The 26,849-nt window shown below is 33.8% G+C and overlaps 2 protein-coding genes across 8 annotated transcripts in view; one reads left to right on the top strand and one right to left on the bottom strand.

Moving 5' to 3' along the window:
- The window catches only part of LOC118646968, a 42,323-nt gene extending 32,193 nt beyond the window's left edge, over positions 1–10,130 (bottom strand). For 4 of the 6 annotated variants that reach the window (XR_004964308.1, XM_036290969.1, XM_036290972.1 and 1 more), the window contains exons 1-2: positions 9,687–10,130; positions 8,868–9,130 (exon numbers count right to left, since the gene is read on the bottom strand). Coding sequence is in view for 5 of the 6 variants with exons in the window: in XM_036290969.1 (XP_036146862.1) it covers positions 8,868–9,130; positions 9,687–9,810 (387 nt within the window). In the remaining variant the exon portion in view is untranslated. Of the gene's footprint in view, positions 1–6,165; positions 8,400–8,867; positions 9,131–9,686 lie in introns of those variants that run through there. The other 2 variants (XM_036290971.1, XM_036290970.1) reach the window with 2 other exon arrangements.
- Positions 1–26,849, top strand: part of LOC105835097 (alpha-(1,3)-fucosyltransferase 10) — a 113,034-nt gene that overhangs the window by 11,318 nt on the left and 74,867 nt on the right. For both annotated transcript variants that reach the window (XM_036290968.1, XM_036290967.1), the window contains exon 4: positions 5,890–6,109. In XM_036290968.1, the coding sequence (XP_036146861.1) occupies positions 5,890–6,109 (220 nt within the window). The remainder of the gene's footprint in view (positions 1–5,889; positions 6,110–26,849) is intronic.

Here is a 26,849-nt window from a genome sequence, read left to right as displayed (position 1 = left end):
GAGGGGCTCCTAACGGAGGACGGATCCCGACGTGCACAAAAGGGCACGACAATATCTTTGATTTTTTAATCAAGACCATAATTCTGAGATTTTTTACTTTTGATTAAGAAAAAGAAGTCAAAATTTATTAAATACATCTGAAGATATCAGTCAACCAAAATTGTGGGTTAACGACGTAACCCATGTGTGTAGGAATTGGGAGAAAAATATAGTGTGTGGACAGAGGGTTAATGAAATGAGTCAATTAAGAGATTTTTAATAAAATATTTTCATCAGGGAGTTGTGAATAAAAAATAGGCGTTTTTATTAGCGAATTTGCTAACAAGTTAAGACGCTTGTTCAAAAATAAATAAATGTCGCTTCATGTAAATAACGCTTTAGGCCCAGTTCCACAACTTATTGTTAGTTTAACTAAAGTTTAATTAACACTGTCCAATAGGAGAATTTATTTTATATAAACAAATTTATCTACTGGACATAGTTAAACTTCGGTTAAATTAAATTGTATAACTGGACTTTAAAAGTGGGCAAAATAGAAAGCAGAAGTTAAAGTGAGTTTAACCTTAGGCTATCACATCTTTTATTTCGAACGAGACTGTCGCATTGTGTGACTCAACATAATTTTCGATGAGCTGCATTTTAAAAACTAAGTGTTCAACATTTATGAAAAAATTCTGAAATAAAGATCAAATATAGAAAAATATACTCTAATTATAAAAAATATTTAATTATTTTTATTAGGGAAAGAGTTAAAAACAAAATTTTTTTAATCAATTTTTTAAAATTATAACTTTCTTAATTTTGGGGCCACAAATTTACTTTCAAACATGCTTTTCCAAGCATACCGAAAGATATTTTATAATAATTATGTAGTTATACGGAACCATCTCCGATTTCAATGTCCTTTACATATGTTATCAAGGTCATTATTCTAAGTAATGTTGTGAAGGTTTTAGGCCGCGTTCAGTATTTATTAAAAAGTTATTAACATGGAAAGTTTTCACGAATTATTTGTAAAAAACACTCAATCTTTGTTGTGGCTACACACATACACACACGCGCGCGCGCGGGAGGGGGATGCAAGCGGAAGCCTTCGGCTTCCCTTCCGCACCCACCCTGTTGTTAGGGATGCCCTGGTTGATAATAAATTACAACTTAACTGACATAATTATTTCTCAACAAGGTAAATGTTTATAATAGCTAGTGGTACGAAAAATTAATTTTTTTTATTACCAATTAACAAAACTACTATAGAAATGAAATGTAGAAATGTTTTTAGGGAGAGGCAAGTTTTTCTTAAAAAGTTACATGATATCTCTGCTTTACTTAAAGCAAACCTATGTGATGCAAAAAACCTATGTGATACAAAAAACGCGTAGGCGGGGTACAAGGGAAGGGCTTTGCCTCTTTCCTACAGCCCCGCATTAATTTTTATAAAGCTCGCATTTTTGCGTGCTTTAAAATAAAAAAATTTATTAATTTATTATTACTCTAAACCTAATTACACAGGCACACAAAAAAGTGGTTAGTCCGGCGGACTAGACTAGTCAATTCTTATGTATTTCGACCCGCTGAATCCAAGGTCAGAATTGCAAAGTTAGCTTGCATTTACTAACCTCAAAAAAAAATCTTTTTTAAAATGTTGGTCCGGCGAACCAGACTAGTCAATTCTTATGTATTTTGACCCGTTGAATCCGAATCCAAAATCAGAATTTCCGAATTAGGTCATTTTTTTCTAACCTCAAAAAAAAATTTTTTTTTAATGTTGGTCCGGCGGACCAGAGTAGTCTTTATGTATTTTGACCCGCTAAATCCAAATTCAATGTCAGAATTGCTGCATTGGCTCACTTCTTCCTAATCTAAAAAAAAAAAATTTTTTTTAATCTTGGTCCGGCTAATTAAGCAATTTTGACCTTAAATTTGGATTTAGTAGGTCAAAATACATAAAAATAGACTATTCTGGTCCGCCGGACCAACATAAAAAAAAATTTTTTTTGAAGTTAGGAAAAAATGAGCCAATTCGGAAATTCTGATCTTGGATTCTGATTCAGCGGGTCAAAATACATAAGGATTGACTAGTTTGGTTTGCCGGACCAACATTAAAAAAAAAATTTTTTTTGAGGTTAGAAAATGCGAGCTAACTTTGCAATTCTGACCTTGGATTCGGATTCAGCGGGTCAAAATACAATAAGGATTGACTAGTCTAGTCCGCAGGACCAACCACTATTTTTTTGTGTGCCTGTGTTATTATTGTCCTAATCTGAATCTTATAAAGAAAATGTGAATAAATCTTAACAAAGAGGACCTAGCCCCAATAAATAATAAATTTATTCTTAAAATAAAGCACGCATAAATGTGTGTTTTAAAATGGAAAGTCTATTAATTTATTATTATCCTAATCTTTTATGCAAAGTCGCAAACCCATGTGGTGCAGAGAACGCGTGGGCAGGGTGCAAGGACAGGTCTTTGCTCTCCCCCTACATCCTCGCATTAATTTTTATAAAGCACGCATAAATTAATAGATTTTTTCATTTTAAAGCACACAAAAATGCGTGCTTTATAAAAATTAATGCAGGGATGTAGGAGAAGGGCGAAGCTTATAACTTATTATTGAAGCGTTGTCCCTCCCTAAAAATATTTCTACATTCCATTTCTATAAGGACATTTACCCTCAACAAAGTACGCAACGTACTTTTGCACACTTCTACCTGGGGCACCCTAGCGACGGGTAGGTGCGGGAGGGGGGCCGAAGACCTCCACTCTTTGCACTTCCCCGTGTGTGTATGTGTGTGTGTACCCTGGGCAATTTTAACGTTAAAAATTACAAAAAATTTGTGAAAACTCCGTGTTAAGAGAGGCGTTTATATTAGGGGGTCAAAATTAAGCACTTTTTATGATTTAAAAAAAATGAAATTAAGCAATGAATTGTTGTACCTTTCGGTGCAACAAGGATAATTTTGGGATCGTGTCTGCCCGAGGAGTTAGAACTCGCGGAGGAAGTACTGCGAGGGCCAAAAGTAACGACACTCTCGTCTTTGTATTAAAAGCGTTGTTTATTCTGTAATAATGTACAGATTGACTCTTAAACGCGTGCGGTCGTCGGTGATGCCGCGTCGTGTTGAATGTGTATGTCGATAAGATTCGGCGAGAACTTGATAGCTCGCCTGACGCTTCGTCGCTTTGTAGTATGAAATATATCTGAGTCTCTACATACTGAGGTCTGTGTGACCCAGAGTAGTAGTAACACACATGACACGCGTATTAGCGTGAATGATTAATAACTGGTCCCCGCTGCCCATCAATCGGCAGTTGTTTATATAGTTCACGGAAAGTGTCAGTTGGAGGGGCAATAGGCCCTCGATACGATTATGGCCGCGCGCATCCAGCGCGCGGGAAATATTCGCGGGCTTAGCAACAGACCGCCAAATTGCAATTTTAGCATTTTCACAAAAAATGTGGCGTGATCGTTGCTAAGCTGAGATCGGTGGGATTCCAAGTCTCGATCGGTGCGTTGACCGGTATGATGGCCGAGATTAGCCTTGCGCGAAGTGTCACTTGATACCTCGCGCGATAATACACTTAGATGACACTTCCTCCAAGAGTGTTTAAGACGTTCTTTTATTAATATAATTATTTTAATATTCTACAATAATAATATATAGTTGGAGCGATTCTGTCTCACTCACAACAGAATCTTTTTGCGATTTTTTTCACTTATTGTGCATGTTTTTAGGTACTCAAAACAATTTTTATTACAAAATTTTACTTATTTAATTATAAGTTGTAAGCAAAAATGCACAATTGCCTTAAAAAATTCTTCCCACACCGCGTGCATAACATTCAGATAAAATTCATAAAAACAGATGAAAGGAAAAAATCGAAGTTTTTTGTAAAGTTTATGAGCATAGCTTTTAAGTGAATCTAAGAAAGTCATACATTTATTATAAAAAATTTATAAAATGACGCTTTGAAAAAAAATTGGTTTTTTGTAAAAAATTTTTGACTAATAACTTTTTTTTACATGACTTTTAATTTATATTTTAAGTTTACACAGAAGCTATACTCATAAACTTTACAAAAAACTTTGGTTTTTTCCTTTCAGCCGATTCTAGTGGATGTTATCATGCACGCAATGTGGAAGGAATTTTTCAAAGCAGTTTTGCATTTTTGCTTACAACTTATAATTAAATATGTAAAATTTTGTAATAAAAATAGTTTTGAGTACCTAAAGACATGCATAATAAGTGATAAAAATTGCAAAAAGATTCATTGCTTAGTTTCATTAGAAAAAAATTATAAAAAAGTGCTTAATTTTGGCCTCCTAATGTAGACGCCCTCCTTAATAACTTTTTAATAAACACCGAGTGCTGAAACCTTAACATTACTCAGGATGATGATCTTGATAACATATGTAAAGAACATTGAAATCGAAGATAGCCTCATAATTACCTATTTTATTAATAAATCATCAGTCCAGGTCATGATGACACGATGTAACGGGAGTGGTTCACTTGGACACAGTACAATTGGACACAGTGCAAATGGACACGGTGCAAATGGACACAAAATAATGTACACGTTTCAAATGGACACGGTTCATTTCGACACAGAAATTTTAGATGTAATTTTGTACACAGGAAAAATAAATTCTGAACAAATTATAATTTGGACACGATAAAAATGTACACCGTGCAATTGGACACGTAAAATTTTGTTGTAAGCCGATTACAACCGTACATATATCACAATTGCCAAACGCATCTTTCGAAAGACGTTGCAAGAAGCGTTTTTTTCGAAAGACGCACAAGAATCCGCCGCGCTCACGAAAGTCCTAAGTAACTTCCGTGATATTACAACATCGCGCTTGGAAGCAGTTCCGTATTGCCCTAGAAATAGGCCCTGCGTTGCACAATTAAACCGTAAGGCTACCGCGTTCCGATGACGAAACGCTTAGCCTCGCGGAAGCTACCGACGCTCGGTCACTGGCCTCCAAAATTGCGCCAGAAATCATCGCATATAAGCGCGACCACGCCGTGATCGAGCGGAGAGTAACAACAACGTCCGAGCTACGTCGCGTACTACAAACCTTATCGCGAGTGATACTTGACACCCTCACAGCTGACTGTAAGCGCCAAGCAAAGGAAATAAAGACAACGAAAAAGCAAGTAAGGAGTGTTTCTTTTCTCATACATCGAGCCGAACCTTCACCCTTCGGGTCTTAACCCCTAAGGCAGGATGAATCCCAACTACTTACGGGAAAGAATTCCCGAAACGAGCAAACGCTCACAACAATTCGTACACCGCAAAGTTGTACACCGTGTATATTGTATTGGAAATCTACTAATACATATAAACTTTACTTTGTTTGCAATGTACAACATGGGTTAGCGACTTCGACGGGGTAGATGCGGGAGGGGGGCCGGAAGACCTTGCATCTTCTCCGCATGTGTGTGCGTGCGTGCGTGTGTGTGTATAAACCGTTCTCTGTACCACATGGGTTTGCGACTTTCCACGCAAAACTTTGTGGTGTACAAGTTTGCGGTATACAAATTTGCGGTGTACAACTTTGCAGTGTACAAATTTTACGTGTCCAATTGCACGGTGTACATTTTTATCGTGTCCAAATTGTAATTTGTTTAGAATTTATTTTTCCTGTGTACAAAATTACTGTGTCTAAAATTCCTGTGTCGAAATGAACCGTGTCCATTTGAAACGTGTACATTATTTTGTGTCCATTTGCACCGTGTCAATTTGCACTGTGTCTAATTGTACTGTGTCCAAGTGAAGGCCACTCGATGTAACAGCCTAAGGTCAAAGTTAAGTTACATTGCTTACGAATTTAAAATTGATTTGGAGTGTGTTTAAATGTCTTACGCACAACTTTTGCAGAGCATTCTGTTTTATGGAAGTGATCTACGCATCCATGATTTACCTAGTTGGAGGAGTGGTGCCATATCGTGGGGGTTACTTCACGAGGAATCTCCCAGGAATAATCCTATACTTGTTCACGAGGAGGCACTCAATCTTTTTAATTACTCCTCGACATTTAGCAGATTTAGTAATGTACCACTCACGCTTCTTGATTTATCTGGTTTAGAAGAATTAATAGGTAAACAAAAACTGTAACAAACAGGAATCATTTTTTTAGTTTCAATTTTTAATTTATTTAAGAAAGTTCTCCAGTTTAAAAAGTAGAAGAGTTACGCGATTTTCCATTTGTTTATATATTTTTTAACATGAAAGTTTTTGGCTTTACCATCTTTAAAATAAAAAATATTGAACAAAAAATTTAAGCAATAAAAACAATAACTTGTTATATAAAAAATTTCTTCTGCCATTTATAAATAATAATGTAGAAAAATTGAATAAGAATTATAGTAAGGGTTTAAATAATAGTAATAAACGACATTCTTTTATTTACTATTACACATTTAAATAGAATTGTAGTAATTCATGAACATTTTATATTCTTACAAAGTAATATGGTAAAACTTTATTCTTTTAATTTAAAAATGTTCTTTAAATAAATTCCATTCTTTTTTATATAGTTTCATGAATATACCTCTTTTAATAGATTCTTATACTTTATTTGCAATTATATCGCGTGAAATTTTTCTACACTCATAATTTTAGAGTTATTTAATTTTTTAAAATCCAGGCATCAATTTTGTTTAAATAAACTTTTTTTGTAATATAATCTTAAAAGATACTCTTGATGAAAAATTTTGTGAGTAATAAAATTAATTATTAAAAAATATAATTTTTAACTCTACTATAATTATATACATTTGTATTTATATGTACTATAGAGTTAAATATTTTGTATAATCATGATAATAATCATGAAGAGCCAAGCATATATACTTTTTTGACATAAATAAGAAAATGATGTTACCAGTTATTTATTTATCACTTATTTACTTGATTTTGTGAATAATAAATTTATGAATTTTGTGAAAATTACATGAAATTAAACATCAGTGAATTTGTTTAGCAATCAATTACAATAATTAATTAGTGAAGATTGTTTTTCGAATTAGGACAAAAAATATAGTTTCATGTAAGATAAATTGAAACAGTGATGTAACCAGAAGAAGGAGTTAAATTAGACGCTTGAGCCCTTCATTCCCAAAACTACAAAGTAATGATTAGTCATGTTCGGAAATTTAATTCCATAATTCATGTATATTATAGATTTTTGTTAAGCCCGCATCAGACCAGAGATTGATATTGGGTTTAATTACTAATATTATAAATAAATATTATACTACAAAAACTTGGTGCTGCTAATACTAAACACACACATACACACACGCACGCACACACACATACACACACACACACACATGCACAAAGCGCGCGCAATGTAGTGTTCTAATATTATTTAAAAAAAGGTACCTAACACTATAAAATAAGTGTTTTATTCTTTTTATATTGAACATTGCACTTATTCTTCTTCTGTATTTATATTCAGTTTATATAATTTTATTTTCGAATTTTTTATTTATTCTTATTTCTTATTTCTTCTATCTAAAACTCTCTTTCTCACTCACTATGTCTTTTTCTAATTACCTGCTAAACGTAATCCCTTGCTCTATATTTTCATGTTGTTCAATATTACTCTCACACACTTTGTCATATTTAACCCTCTGACCGCACACTGGGTTAGCCATACCCAGGCCGATTTTCAAACGTGCGCCGTTTTATAACGAGCAGTAGTGGGGAGATGGAACATGGGGGAGAAAAAAGTTAGGTGTCCCTTTTATCTTATGCGTGTTTGATCCGGTCATTACTCGCTTAGTGCCTGCAGCAGCGTGAACGAAAGTTTGATTCTGGGTGTAATATACCCAGTGTGTGGCGAACGTTACAAAATTGTGCAGAGCGGAAAGGACCCCGCACAATTTATATGAAAAAAAAATTTGGCCAATTTTCTCGAATTTTTTATATATTGTAGTACTAATGGTCCTAATGAAAAATTACAATTTGTGCGACCTTTCTATGCCTAATTTCGGAGATAAAAATTTTTGAAAATTGCCACTTTAAAGTTTACTACGTGAGTTTGCACTTGTCAACTTGCTCGCATATGAACATATACACATATATCTGCATGTATAAATGTTCGTGACACTCTGTGTGTGTGTGTGTGTGTGTGTGTGTGTGCGCGCGCGCGCGTCCACGCTTCGTACTGTTCCACATGGGTTGTGCAATAGCGTCACGTGTGCAATGTGTTCGCGCGTAATTTTATCACGTGTGCAATAGCGTCACGTGTGCAATGTGTATAAGCGTAATAATATAACGTGTGCAATGTGTATTTTGTACCTTGATTATTTTCGTGTGTGCAACCGAAGCAGTAGGCAATCAGGACCTGGGCAATCTGGAATGTCGGCAATCGGAAATTTCTGCAAAATTTGTGTGCAAACAAAGCAGTAGGCAAACGGGAACGTAGGCAAACGGAACCCACTCATTTATTATTTATTAAATTAGTTTTACATTGAAATGATCATAATTTAAGATTATTAAAATAGACATGTATAGTGTAGTGAATTCTTCATTTTTTATCATCAATTTTCTACATTAAATAATTACGTGTAATTTTGTTCCTTTTATCTCAAATTGGATATATATATATATATATAATTACATATTTATTGAAGCATTTCGTAAATGTTTTAATTAGAATAATTTAAAGTTAAGTCAAATTTTCGTTTAAAAATAAGAACTAAAAAAATTATAGAAAACTATACAAATATTAACTAATGTAAAATTTTACTAATATGTAGAAAAATGCAAAGATAAAAGTCAGTAAAATCTGCACAATGCATAAATAAGAAAAAAGCTAGCAAAAATGTAAGGAATGTATAACTTACATTATAATGACTAACAAAGTTTTCTGTAGAAGTTCTCGTACCACTTATAATTTTGGGACAATTTGTACATTGCGCTATTATTTTCTGTCCCGTACTTTTCGATGTAATTTTGAAAAATTCGCCTTGTAATATAAATGGTAACGTGAATGAAGTCGAAAGCGTAGGATTTTCACTCGTGTTGTCAATAACATCATAATCATTGATTTCCACCTCTTTTATAACATTTGAGGTTACAGGGGTTTTTGTTTTCTGCATGTCTTTAGCTGTAAGAAAGAAAAGCAATCATTTAATTCTTGCAATATTAAAACTATCTACGATTATACACTGCAATTGTCGCAGTCTATATTTTTTGTGAATATTAAAAAAAAATGAGTCAAATAAAAATATATAAGGTAAAAATAATTCTTTACTTCGCCAGTGAACAATTAAAATTGAAGGTAGTATTTTAATTCGACCTTACTGGCCAATTTTATTCAAAAATCAATAATCACAACGTTTCAACCCTCGAGTTGGGTCCTTATCAAGTGTGAGATGTTACGATAAATTACTATAACTCACGCAAGTTTTATGGCATGTGCCCATATGTCATAATTATCGTTTGTCAAGTTGAACAAAATTAATTTCACAAATCTTAAAATATGGTTCGCAGTCGTGTGACATGTCTGTTGTAGTCAACAGTACGTTACAATAATTTATCGTAACATCTCACACTTGATAAGGACCCAAATCGAGAGTTGAAACGTTGTGATTATTGATTTTTGAATAAAATTGGCCAGTAAGATCGAACTAATATTACCTTCAATAAAAATATATATTTACCTTTTATGCTTTTTTCCTTTTCGTTATTGTAAGGCTGTACGTGTGTACTAATAATGGCCGGGCTTCCTGTCTTCTTGTTACTCGGTGTCTGCACCGCTAGGTGCCGTATTACTCGACCAATCATAGCACTGAAATTGAGGTTACGCCAATAAGGCGTAGTACAGTAGATCACGTGGGCTGAAGGCTTAATCGCTATCGCGGTTAAAGTGACTCGAGCGCCTCGAGAGGCAATCGCAATGCTATCTCTTAGTATTGTAGCACACGAAAACGAAAAGAGTATTGGGTGTGCCTGGAGCTATCTTATATTATTATTTGCCATTTACCACGATTTTTTAAAAATATCAACACGTTAACACCGTTTATATGTTCAAATACGTTTTTGCAACAAAAACGTCATCTTAGATAATTTTTAGATAAGATGAAGATAAAGATACTTTGTATTTTTTCATCTAGATAAAGATAAAGATAATCCATTTCTTTCTTTCTTATCTAGATAATCATCTAGATAATTTTATCTAGATACCAGAACACTGCTAATATGTTTATATTTTTTCTCTTTAAACACTCTTTTTCTTTTTAAACAGTCTTTCTCATTCAGTCCGTACCTACAAACGACAAAAGACGCTGAATCTTTTTCTAAAAAAGAGACTGTCAAATACGAAGAACTGTAAAAAGACAAATACGGCGAATTTAAAAACTTTCTCACTTGGCTCGTTCCTACAAACTCTCCTTCTAAAAAAGAGATTCACTGTGAAATACGAAGAACTGTCAAAAGTCAAATACGGCGAACTGTCAAAAGTCAAATATGGCGAATTGTCAGAAGTTTAACAGCAGACGACAGAGTGAAGCGAGTCACACAGCACGAATTTGACAACTAACAACCAATCAGTATCGCGGAAAAGCGGTGACAAAATAAATAACATCCCTTTTTTAAAAGTCGACTAGAACATGCGTGCGCTTCGCGCGCGCCAAATGTTATTTTTTTATTTGTTATTATACTCTGCATAAAATTACTATTGCATATAATATATACACAACTCGTTTATTTCTTAAACATTTCGGCGTTTGAAAAAAGGTTACATAGCTTAATTACCCAGATAGCCACAAATGTATGTATGAGCACAAATTGTTCTCATGTTGCTAATAAAGATGTTAGCATCTTGCTACGCATTTACGTCGTCCCTTGTGCTGTTATTTGCTAACATTCGACACTGATCTTAAGTAATGCTAGCATAATGTTTGAAACGTGCAAAGAATTTTATTTCCGACACCGAATGCTAGCAAACAACAGCACAAGGGACGACATAAATGCGTAGCAAGATGCTAATATCTTTATTATCTCAACTGGCTATCTGGGTACATAATAACATAGGATTCTTAATGACTATTTACGCTTTTCTTTGTCATTTCTCGTTTTTAATACATTTTTCATCCATTTTGTACCTATATCTACCTCTTATAACATTTTCCTAATAAATAAATTTTGTCTTCGCAATTCTGTAAATTCTTCTAATAAGTGTTCTAAAGCCTCTACTTTTAAATTGCATAGCCTACACTTTTTCTTTTTTCCAATATCTATTCCTTAATGCCTTGTTTCCGCACTTAAATCTCGCTATCATTGATTGATCCCTACCTTTATACCCCATTAAAATATACAAAGGCTTCTTATTCATTTATTTTTATTTCTTTGTACAGTCTATTATATTTTGCCCATTATTTTTTTATATCTTTCTTGTTTTTGTTCGTCTCTGTTTATTTTTTTAAACCATTCTGCATACGCCTTTTTTTCTAGTCTTAGCCTATCTATTTTTTGAACATTTACTAACTTTAACCTATAATTATTTTATTTTATTCTTTTCTTACTTCGATCCTTTTTCTTCTTTCTTTCCTTTAATTTCTCTTCAACATTTCAGAATTATCTTATTCTTCTTTACTTTTTTTTCTTTTCTTCGTATTTCACCACTTTTCTTTTAGCTTCTATCCTTACTTTATTTGTTTTTGTCTTCTTTAGTACTATATATTGGAGTGTTAAAATCTAAACCTAAAATTGATTTGATATACTTCTTTAAAATTCTCTCTTTTCTTTGTAAATATTTTTTTTATTTTCTAGTCCTCTTTTCATCTTCTTAATGCTTTTCTTGCTTCCACTTTTTTATTTGTATAATCTTTGTCCCACCATCTACTGTATCCTATTTTGCACTTTTTAATCAAAATTTTCTTCTTTGTAATTGCGCTGTTTATTTTTTGTAATTCTTTCCGTTATATTATTAACTTTCTTTGTTAAAATTTATTTTTTAAATTTTTATATATTGGGGGCCTTTCCATCTTTCATCCATATTTTTCTTTCCCTCCATCTCCCTACTTTTATTTTCTTTTCTCCTATTTTCTTTTGATATAATTCGACGGTCAGAGGGAGATGGTCTGATTCCATTTTTTTTCCTACCTTGAAATTTTTGGTCTTATTTCTGGAATTAAATTTGTCAATATATAATCAATTACCAAATTACCTCATGCTCCTACGTATGTAAATTCTTCACCTTTGTTCCCTTCTACATTTCCATTAAGAATGTTCCATTCTTTTTGTTCCACCATTTCCAAGAAAAAACTTTGTAATAAAAATTATTATGGTAAGTAGTAAACGCGTACTAAGAAGTCGCCATTGATAGTTACTTCCTGATTCGTAATGATCGCATTGCCCGGATGGGCGGTGGCGTTGCCTGCTACGTCCATAAATCGCTTGGAGCTTCCATTGTTGCCATGTCTGACGGTGGTCATGTAAACGATCCGGAATATCTAATTATTGACATTCGCTTACCACATAACGATTCTGTTTTGTTTGCATCCATTTACAGGAGACCTAAAGGCTACTTTCTTCATGATTTTGTTGCGTCGCTTTTCTCATTTGTATAAAAATATAATTATTGGCGGCGATCTGAATTGTAATTTGTTCACTAACCAAGTGGAAGCATCTTATTTACGTGATCTTATGTATAGCTTATCATTTCACATTGTTCACTCTGATGCTACTTTTTATACTGCTACTTCCGACTCATGGCTTAATGTTTTGATTGTTAACGATCGTGATAAAATTTTATCTTTTTCTAAATCACTATATCCCTTTATTACGGGTCATGATCTTCTTTCTTTCTCGTTCTCTATCAAGATTTTTATCAGCATGGAGCACTCTATTTTGAGGCGCTGTTATAGACGTTGTAAATTTTGAGTTTCTTGAACTTCTCAGCGCTAGTGCTGAGAATGCTTCTGCTATACTTAACAATTTGTCTGATAATGCTATTATTAATGAATCATGTGCAGCGCTCTCTAGTGTACTTTGTAACGTGCTTGACGCATACGCACCTGCCCGTGCTTTTGTGGTTAGGAGGCCACCGGTGCGATGGCTGACTGATGATCTGAGAAGTCGTCTTCGTGCTTGTAACAGTCTACTAAGTGTTCAAAGAGCCTGCTTGGTTACTTAAGATATAGATATTTTAGGAATCAGTTAAACTCCGATATTAAACGCGCAAAAAGTGAGTTTCTTGTTGGCTCTCTGGACAACATTAATGATCTGGCTAAGTTATGGAGAGAGCTTGCTCGTTTTGGTCTCGTCAAGTCCACTTTGGTTTCTCCTCTTCACTTCTTTACCTCATCCCAGTTAAACTTGTACTATGTCTCTGTCTCTTCTGCTTTGCCATTGAGTTATTCTGACTTCAGCTTAGCTATTTTATCCCTTACTTGTCCATCCAATCGCCTAGAATTTTTGTTTTCTTTTATCACTTCTAGTATGATTTATAAGCTCATTGTTACCAGCCCCCTTCACTCTTATGCTTCTGGTGTAGACGGCATTCCTTTTTTTGTTTTACCCATTGCTTGGCCTTGCATCTCGTCCTGGCTTACTGAGCTTTTCAACAAATCGCTGAAATTCTCTTCTTTTCCATTTGATTAGAAGCGTGCTCTCATTCGTCCGTTATTTAAAATCAGCAGATTGATGTCCCCATCCGACACTCGACCGATTGCCAATCTGCCAGCGATGTCTAAACTCTTTGAAAGAATTGTAGCTGATCAAATGGTGGATTATTTAAATAAACATGAATCTTTTTGATCCTAGGCAATCTGCATATTGCTCCAACTATAATACACAGTCTGCTCTATTGCGTGTTTGTAACGACATTAAGGTGGGAATAGATGCTGGACTTGTCACCATTATGGTACTATTTGATTTTAGCAAGGCGTTCGACACTGTTTTGCATTTTCTACTTCTTACCAAGCTTAAAAAATGGGTTTTTTAATGCGGTGATCACGTAGTTTTATTCTTACTCGCTGGCCGTTCTCAAACGGTAATTGATGAAGTCGGAAATTGCTCAGAATGGCTCCCTACTTCTCTTGGAGTTTCTCAGATTCCGCGCTTGGTCCCTTATTATTCTCCCTTTTTATTAATGACATTAGCAATGCCTTGTCCTTCTCAAGCCATATGCTCTTTGCTGATGACTTGCAAATTTATCTTTCTTGCTCTCCCAAGGATATTTCGCGTGGCCTCGAATTGATCTCAAGGGATGCTGAAGCCATATTTGAATATGCTGTTGAAAATGGCCTTAAATTAAATCTCACCAAGTCTAAGTCGATTATCTTTGCCAGCCAGGCTTACTCTAATTATATTGACACTTCTCTTCTTCCTTCAATTACTGTTGACTGTACACCTTTGAGTTTTGTCAGTGAAGTGAAGAATCTGGGTGTTATTTTTTCCTTTAATATGTCATGGAGTAAGCATGTCCGGCAAGTCTCCAGAAATGTTCATTATGCCTTGAATAGATTAAAGTTCAATAGGAACTCTCTTTCTACTGAGCTTTGAGTTAAACTCGTAAACACCTTGATATTGTCTCACATCGACTACTGCTGTCTGGTCTATCATGGATTGAGCAATGATTTGAATATCAAGCTGCAAAGATTTGTAAACTGTTGCATCAGATTTATCTTCAGTTTAAGGCGTGATGAACATATTACACCATTTAGACGTCGTCTTGAGTGGCTTTCCGTTGAGAATAGGAGACTGTTTTTCCTTGGTTGCCTTATTTACCGCATTCTTAATCATCAGTTTCTCTCTTATCTAAGTGAACTTTTTATTCCTCTTGATCCTTCATTAAGGAGATTTAATCGCACAATGACATCATCATATATTTTTTATATTCCTTGTCATAGAACTACTTCTTATCGAAATTCCTTTCATTTATCCGATTTATTTCTGGCACTCTCATCCTGACAATATTGTTTTCGCTCCCTCACTGGGATCTTTCAAATCTCTCCTCCGATCATTTTTACTAAAATCTGAGTTAGCATGATCTCCGTTATATCATTGTAGCACGCCTGTATGCTATTATTTTTATTTTTATTTTTATTTTTATTTTACGCTTACTCTTGATTCTTAGTCTTGCTTAAGACTTGTCCTCCTTTGCGTTCTTAGTTTTAATATTAGTTTTTAGTCAGTTTAAGAGGTTACACCAACCTAGCGGATAAAAAAATCGATTTTTTAAATTACATTTTCTTGAAGCTTCAAGTTTCGAGAATATATCCTGAAAGTTTTATGTTGATATCTGCAAAAATGCCGGAATTACAAAGAGTTGAGTAAAACGGGATTGAGCGTTCGAGTGCTCGATTTGGAGCAATATCAACATAAATCACCACTGAACGATGATGTGATTAAAGCCATTCGTCCAATATTTGAACAACTTTCCAGTGATAATTTATTGGAGAGATTTACGTCGGTAGATTTACGCAAAACGTTAACGAAATTTTGAACAATCTGATTTGGCGCATAGCGCCAAAAGTGCAGCACAGCGGTGCACACGTTGTGCAAATTGCTGCCAATATTGCTGCATGCACATTTAATGAAAGTGTTGTCGCACATTTATTAATGATAATAAAAGAATTGTGCTGCATATTGCGAAAATCAAGACCGAGCGCGCATCGATGTGATCAAAGTACGAGTGCAGAAGGCGACGCGCGAAGGAAGGATTGCTTGCCGTCAACAGAGGTTTTCACAGAGCGCTGCTGCTATTGATGTGAAAGGAATCTCATATGGCCCCGGAATTGCAGACTAGAGGTAAAGTGCAAAATTCAGTTTTTCCAAACCTCGATGTGTGTCGGCGGCCATATTTCTGCTTTCCGTCGCCATTGTTTAATAAACAAATTTTTTTATATTGTCGAAACATAATTCAATAATCACACAAAATTTCATTTAATTCCCACTACCCGTTTAGCAGGAATAAATTATCAAAGTTAGGCCTGTTTTTCGATCGTCTGGTTGGTGTAACCCCTTAAGTTACCTTACTATTGTAATTCTTATGTAGCGTTTCACCAATTCTGCGTTTTACTTCTACTTTTATGTTCTTGATGTTTTATCTTTATTCTTTTGTAACTCATACTTTGCCCTTCAGCCTATGCTTGGACATAATAAATATATCTATCTATCTATCTATCTTTCTCTCTCTCTTTGAAATGACATATTTGTTTTACAAAATTGAAAACGTTTGCATAGTTTTATTAATTACCAAATATTTTATAAAGAAAAATTTTTAAACATTAATTTACAATAAACGAATAGTTAATTGTTATTTTCTCAATCTTTCAAACATTATTGTTAATTTGTGAGAATATTAAAGTAACGGTTTTAATTATGGATCATCTTAATAAATCTTTTTATGACTACTAATAAATCATATTATGTCTACGGTAATAACCATAATGAAAAACGATCTTATATTCTGTAAGAACCGCAGTTTGTGTATTACGAGCAGATATAGAAAAATGTATGGCTTCGAGCGCGTTATGCTATTGGATGTTGAGAAGATGGTAGAGAGCGTTCAAGCGGATAGGAGGTGGGGATAGGCAATAAATACGCGTCAGAACTGCCGAGAGTCTCACTTTGTTTTAAGCAGTCTCACGGAGTACGTCGTAAGCCATGGAGGCGTGTAAAAGAATTATTGCATTCTTTAATGTTCTTGTAACAGAAAGGAAATTGGACATCATTGGAATGTTGCCTAGAGAAATTTTTGACTTAATATTTAAAATGTTAGATAATCGATCTTTCCGATCGGCTTCCCGAGTGTCTGAAACGTGGAGAACACTGTCGTTGTACGAAGGGAGACACAGAGAATTGAACAGGGAAAACATAACACGATGTCCCTCTGTCGAAAACAATGCAAGTAGAGTTTCGACATTTAAGTTAAGTGAAAGAGATGGAAACATTCTCCCGAAAAATCCGCGTCGGTCTTGTCGAGCTTTTCGCACATTTAAAAACTTTGAAAGTAGCAGAGGCAAGTCATCAAAACCATACGGAAATTTGCGTTTTTAAATAATGTAGAATAATAAAATAATAGGTATTTTCGATGAAATTAAATGTACCAGACGTTATATGTATAATAGTTTTGATCTTATCATCCAATATAATATCCACATTCAGTATTTAACTAAATTCCGGGAACGTCTCGTTTAAGCACGTTGCAATTGATTATAGCAGTCGGTGTTATACAGGTTTTTTATTGAATCCAACGATTAGATATTTTATATTAAATTAAGCAAGAAATATATAACGTTCTTAATAACATTAATGTGATATTTGTAAATAAAAAATTTAATTGTCAAAATGAAGAACAAAATAAAGATATTTAGATAGAAGAAAAAGGAAATACTTTTTCTCAAATATACCTTCAATCTCAGAAAATTTAAATGTCGGAGATAACGTAGGATTAAAAATACATAATTTTTAATTTTGTAATAATGATTTTTTCGCACACACGCATGCACGCACGCACACGTACACACACACACACACATACACAATGCGTAAATTCTGATCAGTACCTTTATCGTGATGCGCATCGGGTAATGCTAATGCTGGCGGTAGCAGACATAAACAGACTAAAATGCACAGGTAACTTTGATACGTCATAAACTCGCCAAAAAAATTGTACAGGCTTTAATTTTTTTTCAATTTGTAGGAAAAAGTTCATAATTTACAATAATTCTTATAAAGTTTACGATAAAAATTCATTGCACTTCGTGTAGTGCATCAAATTGTGCAAAATTTTTAAGGGGTTACATACATCCAGAAATTTTTAGAAAATGCATTTTTTGTTGTTTGCATATTCGTAAAGTATAAGGTCTTGAGAATATCCCCTGCAAGTTTCAAAGTGATTCCTTGAAAATTGTCGGAGATATAGTGAAAAAGGTCTAAGCGCGTTCGACGACATTGGGGCGCAATGGGCGCCTTCTAATCCTTCGCAACAGGTAGCTTACGCAAGAATATTACGCCGGCAAGCTAAAACCGAAGCCTTTGATGCCACTACATCTGGGGAGGATTCACTGTATGGCCCTGGAGTGGATGACTCCATGTAAGTTTGAAAAAAAGTTGTCTACGTTTTAACCGAATGTCAAACTTTAAACGCGTTTTTCTCGAAACCATGTTTTCAAAACGCGTGCCAAAAATATCTCGAAACCGATTTACTTGAAATTTGGAGGGCTTAATCTAAACAAAAAAAGGCAGTCTTTATCATAGCGGTTTTTTTAAAGCCCTTACTTTTTTTAAAGTTAAAAAAACGACCAATTTTTATTCTAAAAAATCGCTTTTTTTTTAAACGGCCACCATTTTGCCAAAAATCGATATTTAAAAAATCGGCTACGATAAAGACTAGATAATATCATTCAGTTTAAGAAAATTCTAGGCTGGTCTGTTTCAGATAAGTTCTATACGAGCTGCAATTGGCACCGCAAAGCACCTTTTTTCAACAAGGTCTTGCGACGAGGACAATATCTCTGCCATTTTTAAATATTTTCAGTTCAAATTTATTTTGAAACATGTTCTAAGAAACAGGTTCTAAGTATTTTAAAGTGAAGAAAACTAGGATTAATTACATACATTAGATTTCGAAAAAAAAATCGAGAAAAAGGCCTATTTTTTAGGTCTCTGGGTGTATATAACCCCTTAAGACCAAACACGTTCTTACTTTTGAAGAGATGCCAACAAGGGAAAAGAAAAGGATCAAAATTTGACAAATGCTCTTTAAAGTAAAGATTTCAAGCTTTAAAATGAAAAAAATTTCTATATGAGAAGTTTTCACGACGTTACGATTATTTGAAATTGAGTGAAATTTTGATATAAATTTTTGTTGCGTTAATTTTGTTGCTTAGCATATTATATATTTTGTGTATTATTTTAAATTAACCTTTATGAAAAAATACTATTGGACTAGACTATTCGCCAAAAAATTACTGAAAACTATTGGAACTAATAGTGTGTCCAATAGTATTACTATTAGTTCCAATAGTTTTTCAGTAGTGTTTTGGCGAATAGTTTAATAATCCAATAGTGTTTTTCTATTTTCATAAGAAAAATATTTAATTAAATTATAAATTATATTATATTTTAATGTTACTTGATAATTTCCTTTTTTTTCTCTCTACATTGTTTTCTTTTCTTAATGCGTATATGTTGAATATGTAAAGTATACTGTTCCAGACATTTTAACTGATAATTTTGCTTCTTATTTTTTTATTCTCTCTCTCTCTCTCTCTCTCTCTCTCTCTCTCTCTCTCTCTCCCCCCCCCTCCTCTCTCTCTCTCCCCCCTCCTCTCTCTCTCTCTTTCTCCCCCCTCCCCCCTCTCTCTTTCCCTCTCCCTCTCCCTCTTCCGCGTGGATCTATGGAAAATCAGTGCATTTTCCATGCGGGTCATACGTGTTGCGACAGGTAGACATTTATAGTGACGTGTATATTAATTAAAATTACGTACGTGAGTGGGCGCCCGTATCGATAGGATCGGCATCAGCCGATACCTACTAATATGGTCGATGAATATGCGGAATATAGATGTGCCGCACGTAAGAAGGAAATAAAAAGTCAGGTTGTAACATATAAGTCATGTGTCAAACTTTTTTTTTATCCAGGATATGCAAGTAAACATAAGGTGTATGACAGAAATCGAGAATATGTGTCTTGTCCTGGCCCATATGAGAAGTTCACAGTAGACAGTGAAAAAGATATAGATGTGAAAAAAACACCAATACAGACGGGAAGCGGAACAAAAAGACTAAGTTCTACAGGATCGACAGGAAGTGGCGGAAGCAGAGCGATAGGAGTCAACGTGGGCATGGATACGAAAATTGATTAGCTAGTAAGAACTATGAGAGAGATGAAAGATGAAATGGCATGCAAACGAGAAATGAAAATGCTGATTAAGGAAACAGTGCAAGAGGAAATAAAAGTTATTAAACAAGAAATGGAAGACCTACGAAAAATAATACGAGGAGGAATACAGGCGTCAGCGGAAAATGTGCGCGGCAGTTACAGTGAGGCAACGAAGAAAAAGAAGGAAAACATCATAATCATCAAACCGATGACTCAGGAAGAAAGTGAGACCACTAAAAAAATAATAAAAGAAAAGGTTGATATTAAGAATATGCCAATGGGGATAACAAAGGTACGAAAAGGAAGAGAAGAAACAGTAATTCTAGGATGTGAGACCGGAGAAAAAATAGATAAATTAAAAGATGTAGTACAGTCTAAACTAGGTAAGAATTATAATGTTACAGAATCACTACAAAAGAAGCCGAAAATAAAAATTGTTAATATTAGCGAGAAAGAAATAGAGTTGGATGACGATGAGCTAATAGATACAATAAAGAAACAGAATACTATTGGTGAATCTCGTATAAGCATAGTTAAGAAAATCCCGAAAAGAAAAAATATGGATGATAGTCAATCTAGAAGGAAAGGAAAAGAAGGTAGATCTTTAATAATTAAAGTAGATGAAGTAACACATGAATTGATGTAAAAAAAAAAGTTAAATATAGGCTGGAGAAAATGTCCTGTGTTCAATCACTTCAGCATAAAGAAATGTTTCAAGTGCTGGGAATTCTACCACATTGCAAAAAACTGTACGAGGGATGAAACGTGTCATAAATGTACAGGAAAGCATAAAGCAAGTGAATGTAGAGAGAAGCAGAACAAATGTGTAAATTGTATGTTTAAAATAAAAACATATAATTTAAAAATAAAAGACGATCATGATGCTCTGGATCCGAATGCCCGACGTATAAGAGGGCTATCGAAGAGGAGAAGAGGAGAGGTGGATGGGAAGCCAAAAAATAGCAATTACAGAAAGAAGAGGATCAGATAATATATACAAACGCGCAAAGTTTAATGGCACATAAGGACGAGATACAGCATCAGATTATGAAGAAATTAAATCCGGCAGTTATTGCATTGTCGGAGTCGGGACTGATTGCGGAAATTGAAGACAGTGAAATAAGTGTACCGGGATACAGTGTGGTTAGATGCGACGCGGAAAATAGAAATATAGGGGGGGTTGCTCTGTATGTAAGAGACGATATCAAGTATGAAATAGTAGTATTGAAAAAATTAGAAAGGATTGTATGGTGCGTTGCAATAGAAGTAAAAGAGAAATTGTTTAAAGGAGTGTTAATGGTAATATATCATTCACCGAGTGCGTCACATGGAGAGTTTATAGGATTCTTAGAGGAGATAATAGAAGAATTAACGATAAAAAAAGAGTGTATAATATTAGGAGACTTTAATATAGATTGTATGACAGACTCTTATTATACAAATAAACTACTGACGACTATGCAAAGTCTAGGTATAAAGCAATATGTGGATAAACTAACGAGAGTTACCGAAAATAGTAAAATAATTATAGATCTAGTTTTTGCGAATAAAAATATAAATATAGATATAGAAGTCAAGTACGAACCTAAGATAACGGATCATGCGTGGATTAAAGTCGTAAATACAAACAAGATTGTAAATAAATATAAAGAATTCAGTGGCAGGGATTATAGTAGATATAATGCGGATGAGTTTATTAAGCTAGTGGAGAGTAATTTAGAAAAAGGATATGATTTAGATATTAATGAGTTAGATATTAATGTAAGGGCAAAGAATTTAATTAATAGTATTGTAAATGCGCTAGACATCTCAACACCTAAGAAAATTTTTAGAATACCGAAAATATGGGAAGGGAAAAAATGGTATTCAAAGGAAATAGAAGAGCTAGCGACTAGAAGAGATGAGGCTTATAGAAAAGCACTGTACGATAGCACGGAACAAAACTGGCAACAATTTAAAATAGAAAGAAATGCAGTAGTTAATTTAATTAGAACAAAGAAAAAAGAATATTATAAAAACATAATTGATCATAATAGTAACAATCCCACAACTATGTGGAAATCATTAAAAGAAATTATTAGAGGAGGACCAATAGGCGCGAAAGTTGTAGGAAAAATAAATTTTGAAATATTAGACAATAATGTAGAGTGTGATATAGCTGATAAATTTAACTTATATTATATACAAAGTATTAAAGACATAATAAAATCTATAGATAAGAATTATACAACGAGCACAAATAAGAGAACTATTTATTGTATTGAAAAAAAGGGAGAGCTAGAAAAATTTGAGTCAATTACGACAGAACAAGTAAGAAAAATTATTAGGGAATTACCAAAAAAGAAAGGTACAGAAGAAGGAATAACTAGCGATATATTAAAAACGGTGTTTTGTGTCATAGAAGAGGAATATTGTGATATAATAAATAAGTCATTGAGTGAGAGTTGTTTTTTGAAAGAGTGGAAAACATCCACGATAATTCCAATACCAAAAGTAGAAAAACCTAAGAGGGCAAGTGATTATAGGCCTATTAATGTATTACCAATATATGAAAAAGTATTAGAGATAATAGTTAAAAAGCCAATTGAGGTCTACCTAGAAAGTAATAATATTATAACATCAGTCGGGCTTTAGGGTATTAGGAAAAATTATTCGTGAAACAGCAATTCAAACAGTTATAGATGAATGGAAATTGATTATTAGTGAGAGACAAATAGTAGGAGTTATTTTTCTAGATCTTAAACGGGCTTTCGAGACAATTGATAGAGGAAGATTATTAGAGAAATTATATCAGTATGGTATTACAGGAACAGTTCTAGAATGGTTTAGGTCGTACTTAAAAGATAGAATGCAACAAGTTCAATTTAATGATAGATGGTCTAAGATACTGACTACGGAATACGGAATGCCACAGGGTTCGATATTGGGCCCATTGTTGTTTATAATATATATGAATGATATTGTTAACATTTGCTCGGATGTGTGTAATATAAAAATGTTTGCGGACGATACGTTAATATATGTAACAGGTGAGAGTAGTGCGGAGATAGAGAGAAAATTGAATATTGCATTTAACGTAGTAGAGGAATGGATGAATATTAATAAACTGAAGATGAATGCGGAGAAAACAAAATATATGTTAGTTAGAGGTATAAGGAAAGAATTGAGAGGCAATACTATTGTGAGATGTTTGGATGGAAATGAGATTGAGCGCGTAGAAATAATAAAGTACTTGGGCATAATTATTGATGATAGACTTAGATTCAGCGGTCACTGTGATTACATGCTAAAGAAAATAGAGAAGAAAATAAATTTTTTAAATAGAATAGGGAACTTTATCTCGGCTTACATTAGATGTACGATATATAAGACAATTATAGCACCTCACTTTGAGTATTGTGCGACGCTAATAGATATGGGAGATACACAGTTAAGTAGGCTCCAAATAGCGCAAAATAGAGCTATAAGAGTCATATTGCAATGTGACAGACGTACCAAAGTTAAATGTATGCACCAAGCGTTGCAATTTATGATCATAAGACAAAGGCTGTATTACAATATGTGCATATTTATTTTTAAGATCTTAAATAATATGATGCCGGAGCAATTTAGTAATAGACTTAGAATAGTAGAGGGAGAACGCGAAACTAGGCAAACAGGGGATATTGTTATTGAATTTTGAAAAACAAGAAGCGCGCAAAAAAGTTTATTTTATGAGGGTGTGTTAATGTACAACGCATTACCACCCGAAGTTAAACATTGTAATCGTTTAGAAATGTTTAAACGAATGCTAAAAGAGTTTGTTTTTAATGATGTAGCATAAAATTGTATATATATGTATTGAAAATAGCTGAGAAAGCTAATAAAAGATCAATTAATCAATCAATCCCTCTCCCTCTCCCTCTCCTTCCCCCTCTCCCTGTCCCTGTCTCTGTCCTTGTCCCTGTCTCTGTCTCTGTCTCTGTCTCTGTCTCTCATTCGACAATTACATTTTTTCTAGCACACCCCATACAGCGCAACATCTTTTAAAAAGTTTTCTGAAAGATATTTGGCAGAAGATATCTTTCAAATATCTTTTAGAAAGCTTTCTGAAAGATATGCTTTGTGCGGAACAATAATTATAACTTTTTTTAATATGTGTTAATGACTTTATTTTACTCTTTATTCATATTCTTTTTATTTATATCAATAACTATATTTTAATACAGATACAAATATACCACAGTTTTCTACAAAAAGATACAAAAATATTTCTTTTTAAATAAAAAAAGTAAATTAAAAATACAAAATTATTAAATAAAAATAAATTAAAATTTAAAAAAAAATAAAAAAAGATAAATGGGATGTAAAATCGTAAAATAAATAAATAAACTGGATGTAAAAAAGTTGGGACAGCCATTAAAACTCACCTTGTATATGTAACGGAAACGAAAATTTTCATTCGACGCAATAATCTTGGCTAAAGTTATTTTTCGCAATAAATAATTTATTTTATACAAATATTTTCGAGGTACTTATTAACAGTAACATCAGATAATTAGAGATCGATAAGCGATTTCAATTTAGGTAAATTTACTTTTCTAACGAAAGAAATAAAACTGTGTTTTAAGACTGACAAATTACGTCGGCGCTCAGTTAGCTAAAAGTTAAAATAAATATTTAAAAATTTACACAAAAATATCATTGTTGGACTACCAAGATTATTGCCAGTCGTATTGAATGAAAATTTTCATTTCCGTTAACAATCTACTTACAAAATAAATGCTACTTATTTGGTGAGATTATTAATTTACAAATTCAAAGAATGATTAAATTATGATTTTTAAAAAATAAAATGATTATAACTTTTATAAACATTTTAGAGTCTTTTTGAGACAAATTACACAAACACACAAAAAAAAAGTGGTTGGTCCGGCGGACTAGACAAGTCAATCCTTATGTATTTCGACCCGCTGAATCCGAATCTAAAGTCAGAATTGCAAAGTTAGCTCGCATTTTCTAACCTCAAAAAAAAATTTTTTTTTAATGTTGGTCCGGCGGACCAGATTAGTCTATTCTTATGTATTTTGACCCGCTGAATCCGAATCCAATGTCAGAATTGCAAAGTTAACTCGCATTTCCTAACCTCAAAAAAAATTTTTTTTTAAATGTTGGTCCGGCGGACCAGACTAGTCTATCCTTATGTATTTTGACTCGCTGAATCCAAATTCAAGGTCAGAATTGCTAAATTGGCTCATTTTTTCCTAACCTCAAAAAAACACCTTATAAAAGCAGTTTAGGTCACAAATGTATAATCCGGAGCGTGCAGGCTTGCGTAACCACATTACCCGGGGAAAATTCAATACGTATGACAAGTTTAAGCTTCTGTGAATAAATAGCGTAGAAAATTCACTCCTTTTTTCTATTATATCTAACTCTTTTATTCTGGAAGGTTCTGTGCAATGGCTTTCTTTTACGTTTCTTCCCTTTTACAGAGACATCACGTTTGAGCGTTCAGCAGAAACCAGCCATCATATTCACATCCCATTTGCCTTGATATCAAAACTCCATCTTCTTGATGTCCTGATGAAATCTTTCTCCCTGTTCTTCACTATAATCACCTAGATTTTTTGGGAAGTAGTCGATATGAGAATCTAAGAAATGCAACTTCAGATTCATTAGGCAACCTAGTTTTTTATATTTCTCCATCGTTTCCGCCACCTTTTCTCTGTAATCTTGACTTTTGTGGTTTCCTAGAAAATTTTCTGTGATACCTTTGAAACTCAACCATGCTGCTCTCTCGTCTTTATTCATTTTGGTGACAAAATTGTCGTCTCAACATTTTACGTATTTGAGGTCCATCGAAAATTCCTTCTCGCAATTTTGCATCAGAGATGTTGGGAAATTTTTCTTGTAAATACTGGTAGCATTCACCATTTTTATTCAGAGCTTTCACCCATTGTTTCATGAGTCCTAATTTGATATGGAGAGGTGGAAGAACAACTTTTGAAGGCTCAACTAACGGTTCATTTATGATATTTTTAGATCCAGGTTGCAGAGACGTTCTTGTCGGCCATTCTTTTCTAATGTAATGGTTTGTTCGATCTCTACTATCTCATTCACATAGAAAGCATGGATTTTTTGTGTAACCTGATTGTTGACCCAATAATATGGTGAGAATTTTTAGATCTCCACAAATTTGCCACTTATGTTCTGTGTATTTAATTTTTTCAAGAACTGTTTTCAAGTTTGTGTACTCTTCTTTTATCACTACCGAGTGCGCTACAGGAATGGAGGCATATACATTAGTATTGTGCAGCAACACTGCTTTCAAGCTTCTCTTAGAAGAATCGATAAATAGTCTCCACTCATCAGACTTGTAACATCCAGGTTTCAGTTTGTTCATTAATCCGATAACATCGTGACAATAGAATGAATGTTCCTCATCTGTAAAGAAATATTGCCGATATTCTCTTTCTCTGTCACGATAATAGGAGGTTTTCACATTTTTCGCCTCCCTAGCATTGTGTTTCAACCAGGACGCCAAAAACTCTGCTCCATCTTTGGGCAAATCCAAATCTCGAACAAGATCGTTCACCTTCTCTTGTGTTATTTTTCCTGGTTTTTTTGATATATTATACGGAACATAGTCACCATCAGTTGATTTACTTAAACTTTTAGTCTCGCTTTCAGTTTCACTCTCAGATTCTTCCGAACTTCCATCAATCTCTATTCGATTGAGTTCAGAAGTAATACTTGTATCCATGACTTCATCGTTCGACTTAAGTTGCATTTTTTGGATTCTAATATCGACTATTTCCCAGAAAATTTGGGTGGTTATAGTGGAGAACAGTGAGAAAGATTTCATCAGGACATCAAGGAGATAGAGCATCGATGTCAAGGCAATTGGGATGTGAACATAATGACTGATTTCTGCTAGACGCTCAAACGTGATGTCTCTGTGAAAGGGAAGAAACGTAAAAGAAAGCCATTGCACAGAACCTTCCAG

The sequence above is a fragment of the Monomorium pharaonis genome, chromosome 8, assembly GCF_013373865.1.
Source record: "Monomorium pharaonis isolate MP-MQ-018 chromosome 8, ASM1337386v2, whole genome shotgun sequence".
NCBI lineage: Eukaryota > Metazoa > Arthropoda > Insecta > Hymenoptera > Formicidae > Monomorium > Monomorium pharaonis.
The sequence above is the reverse complement of the archived record's forward strand: the minus strand, read 5'-3'. Positions and strand labels throughout refer to the sequence as shown.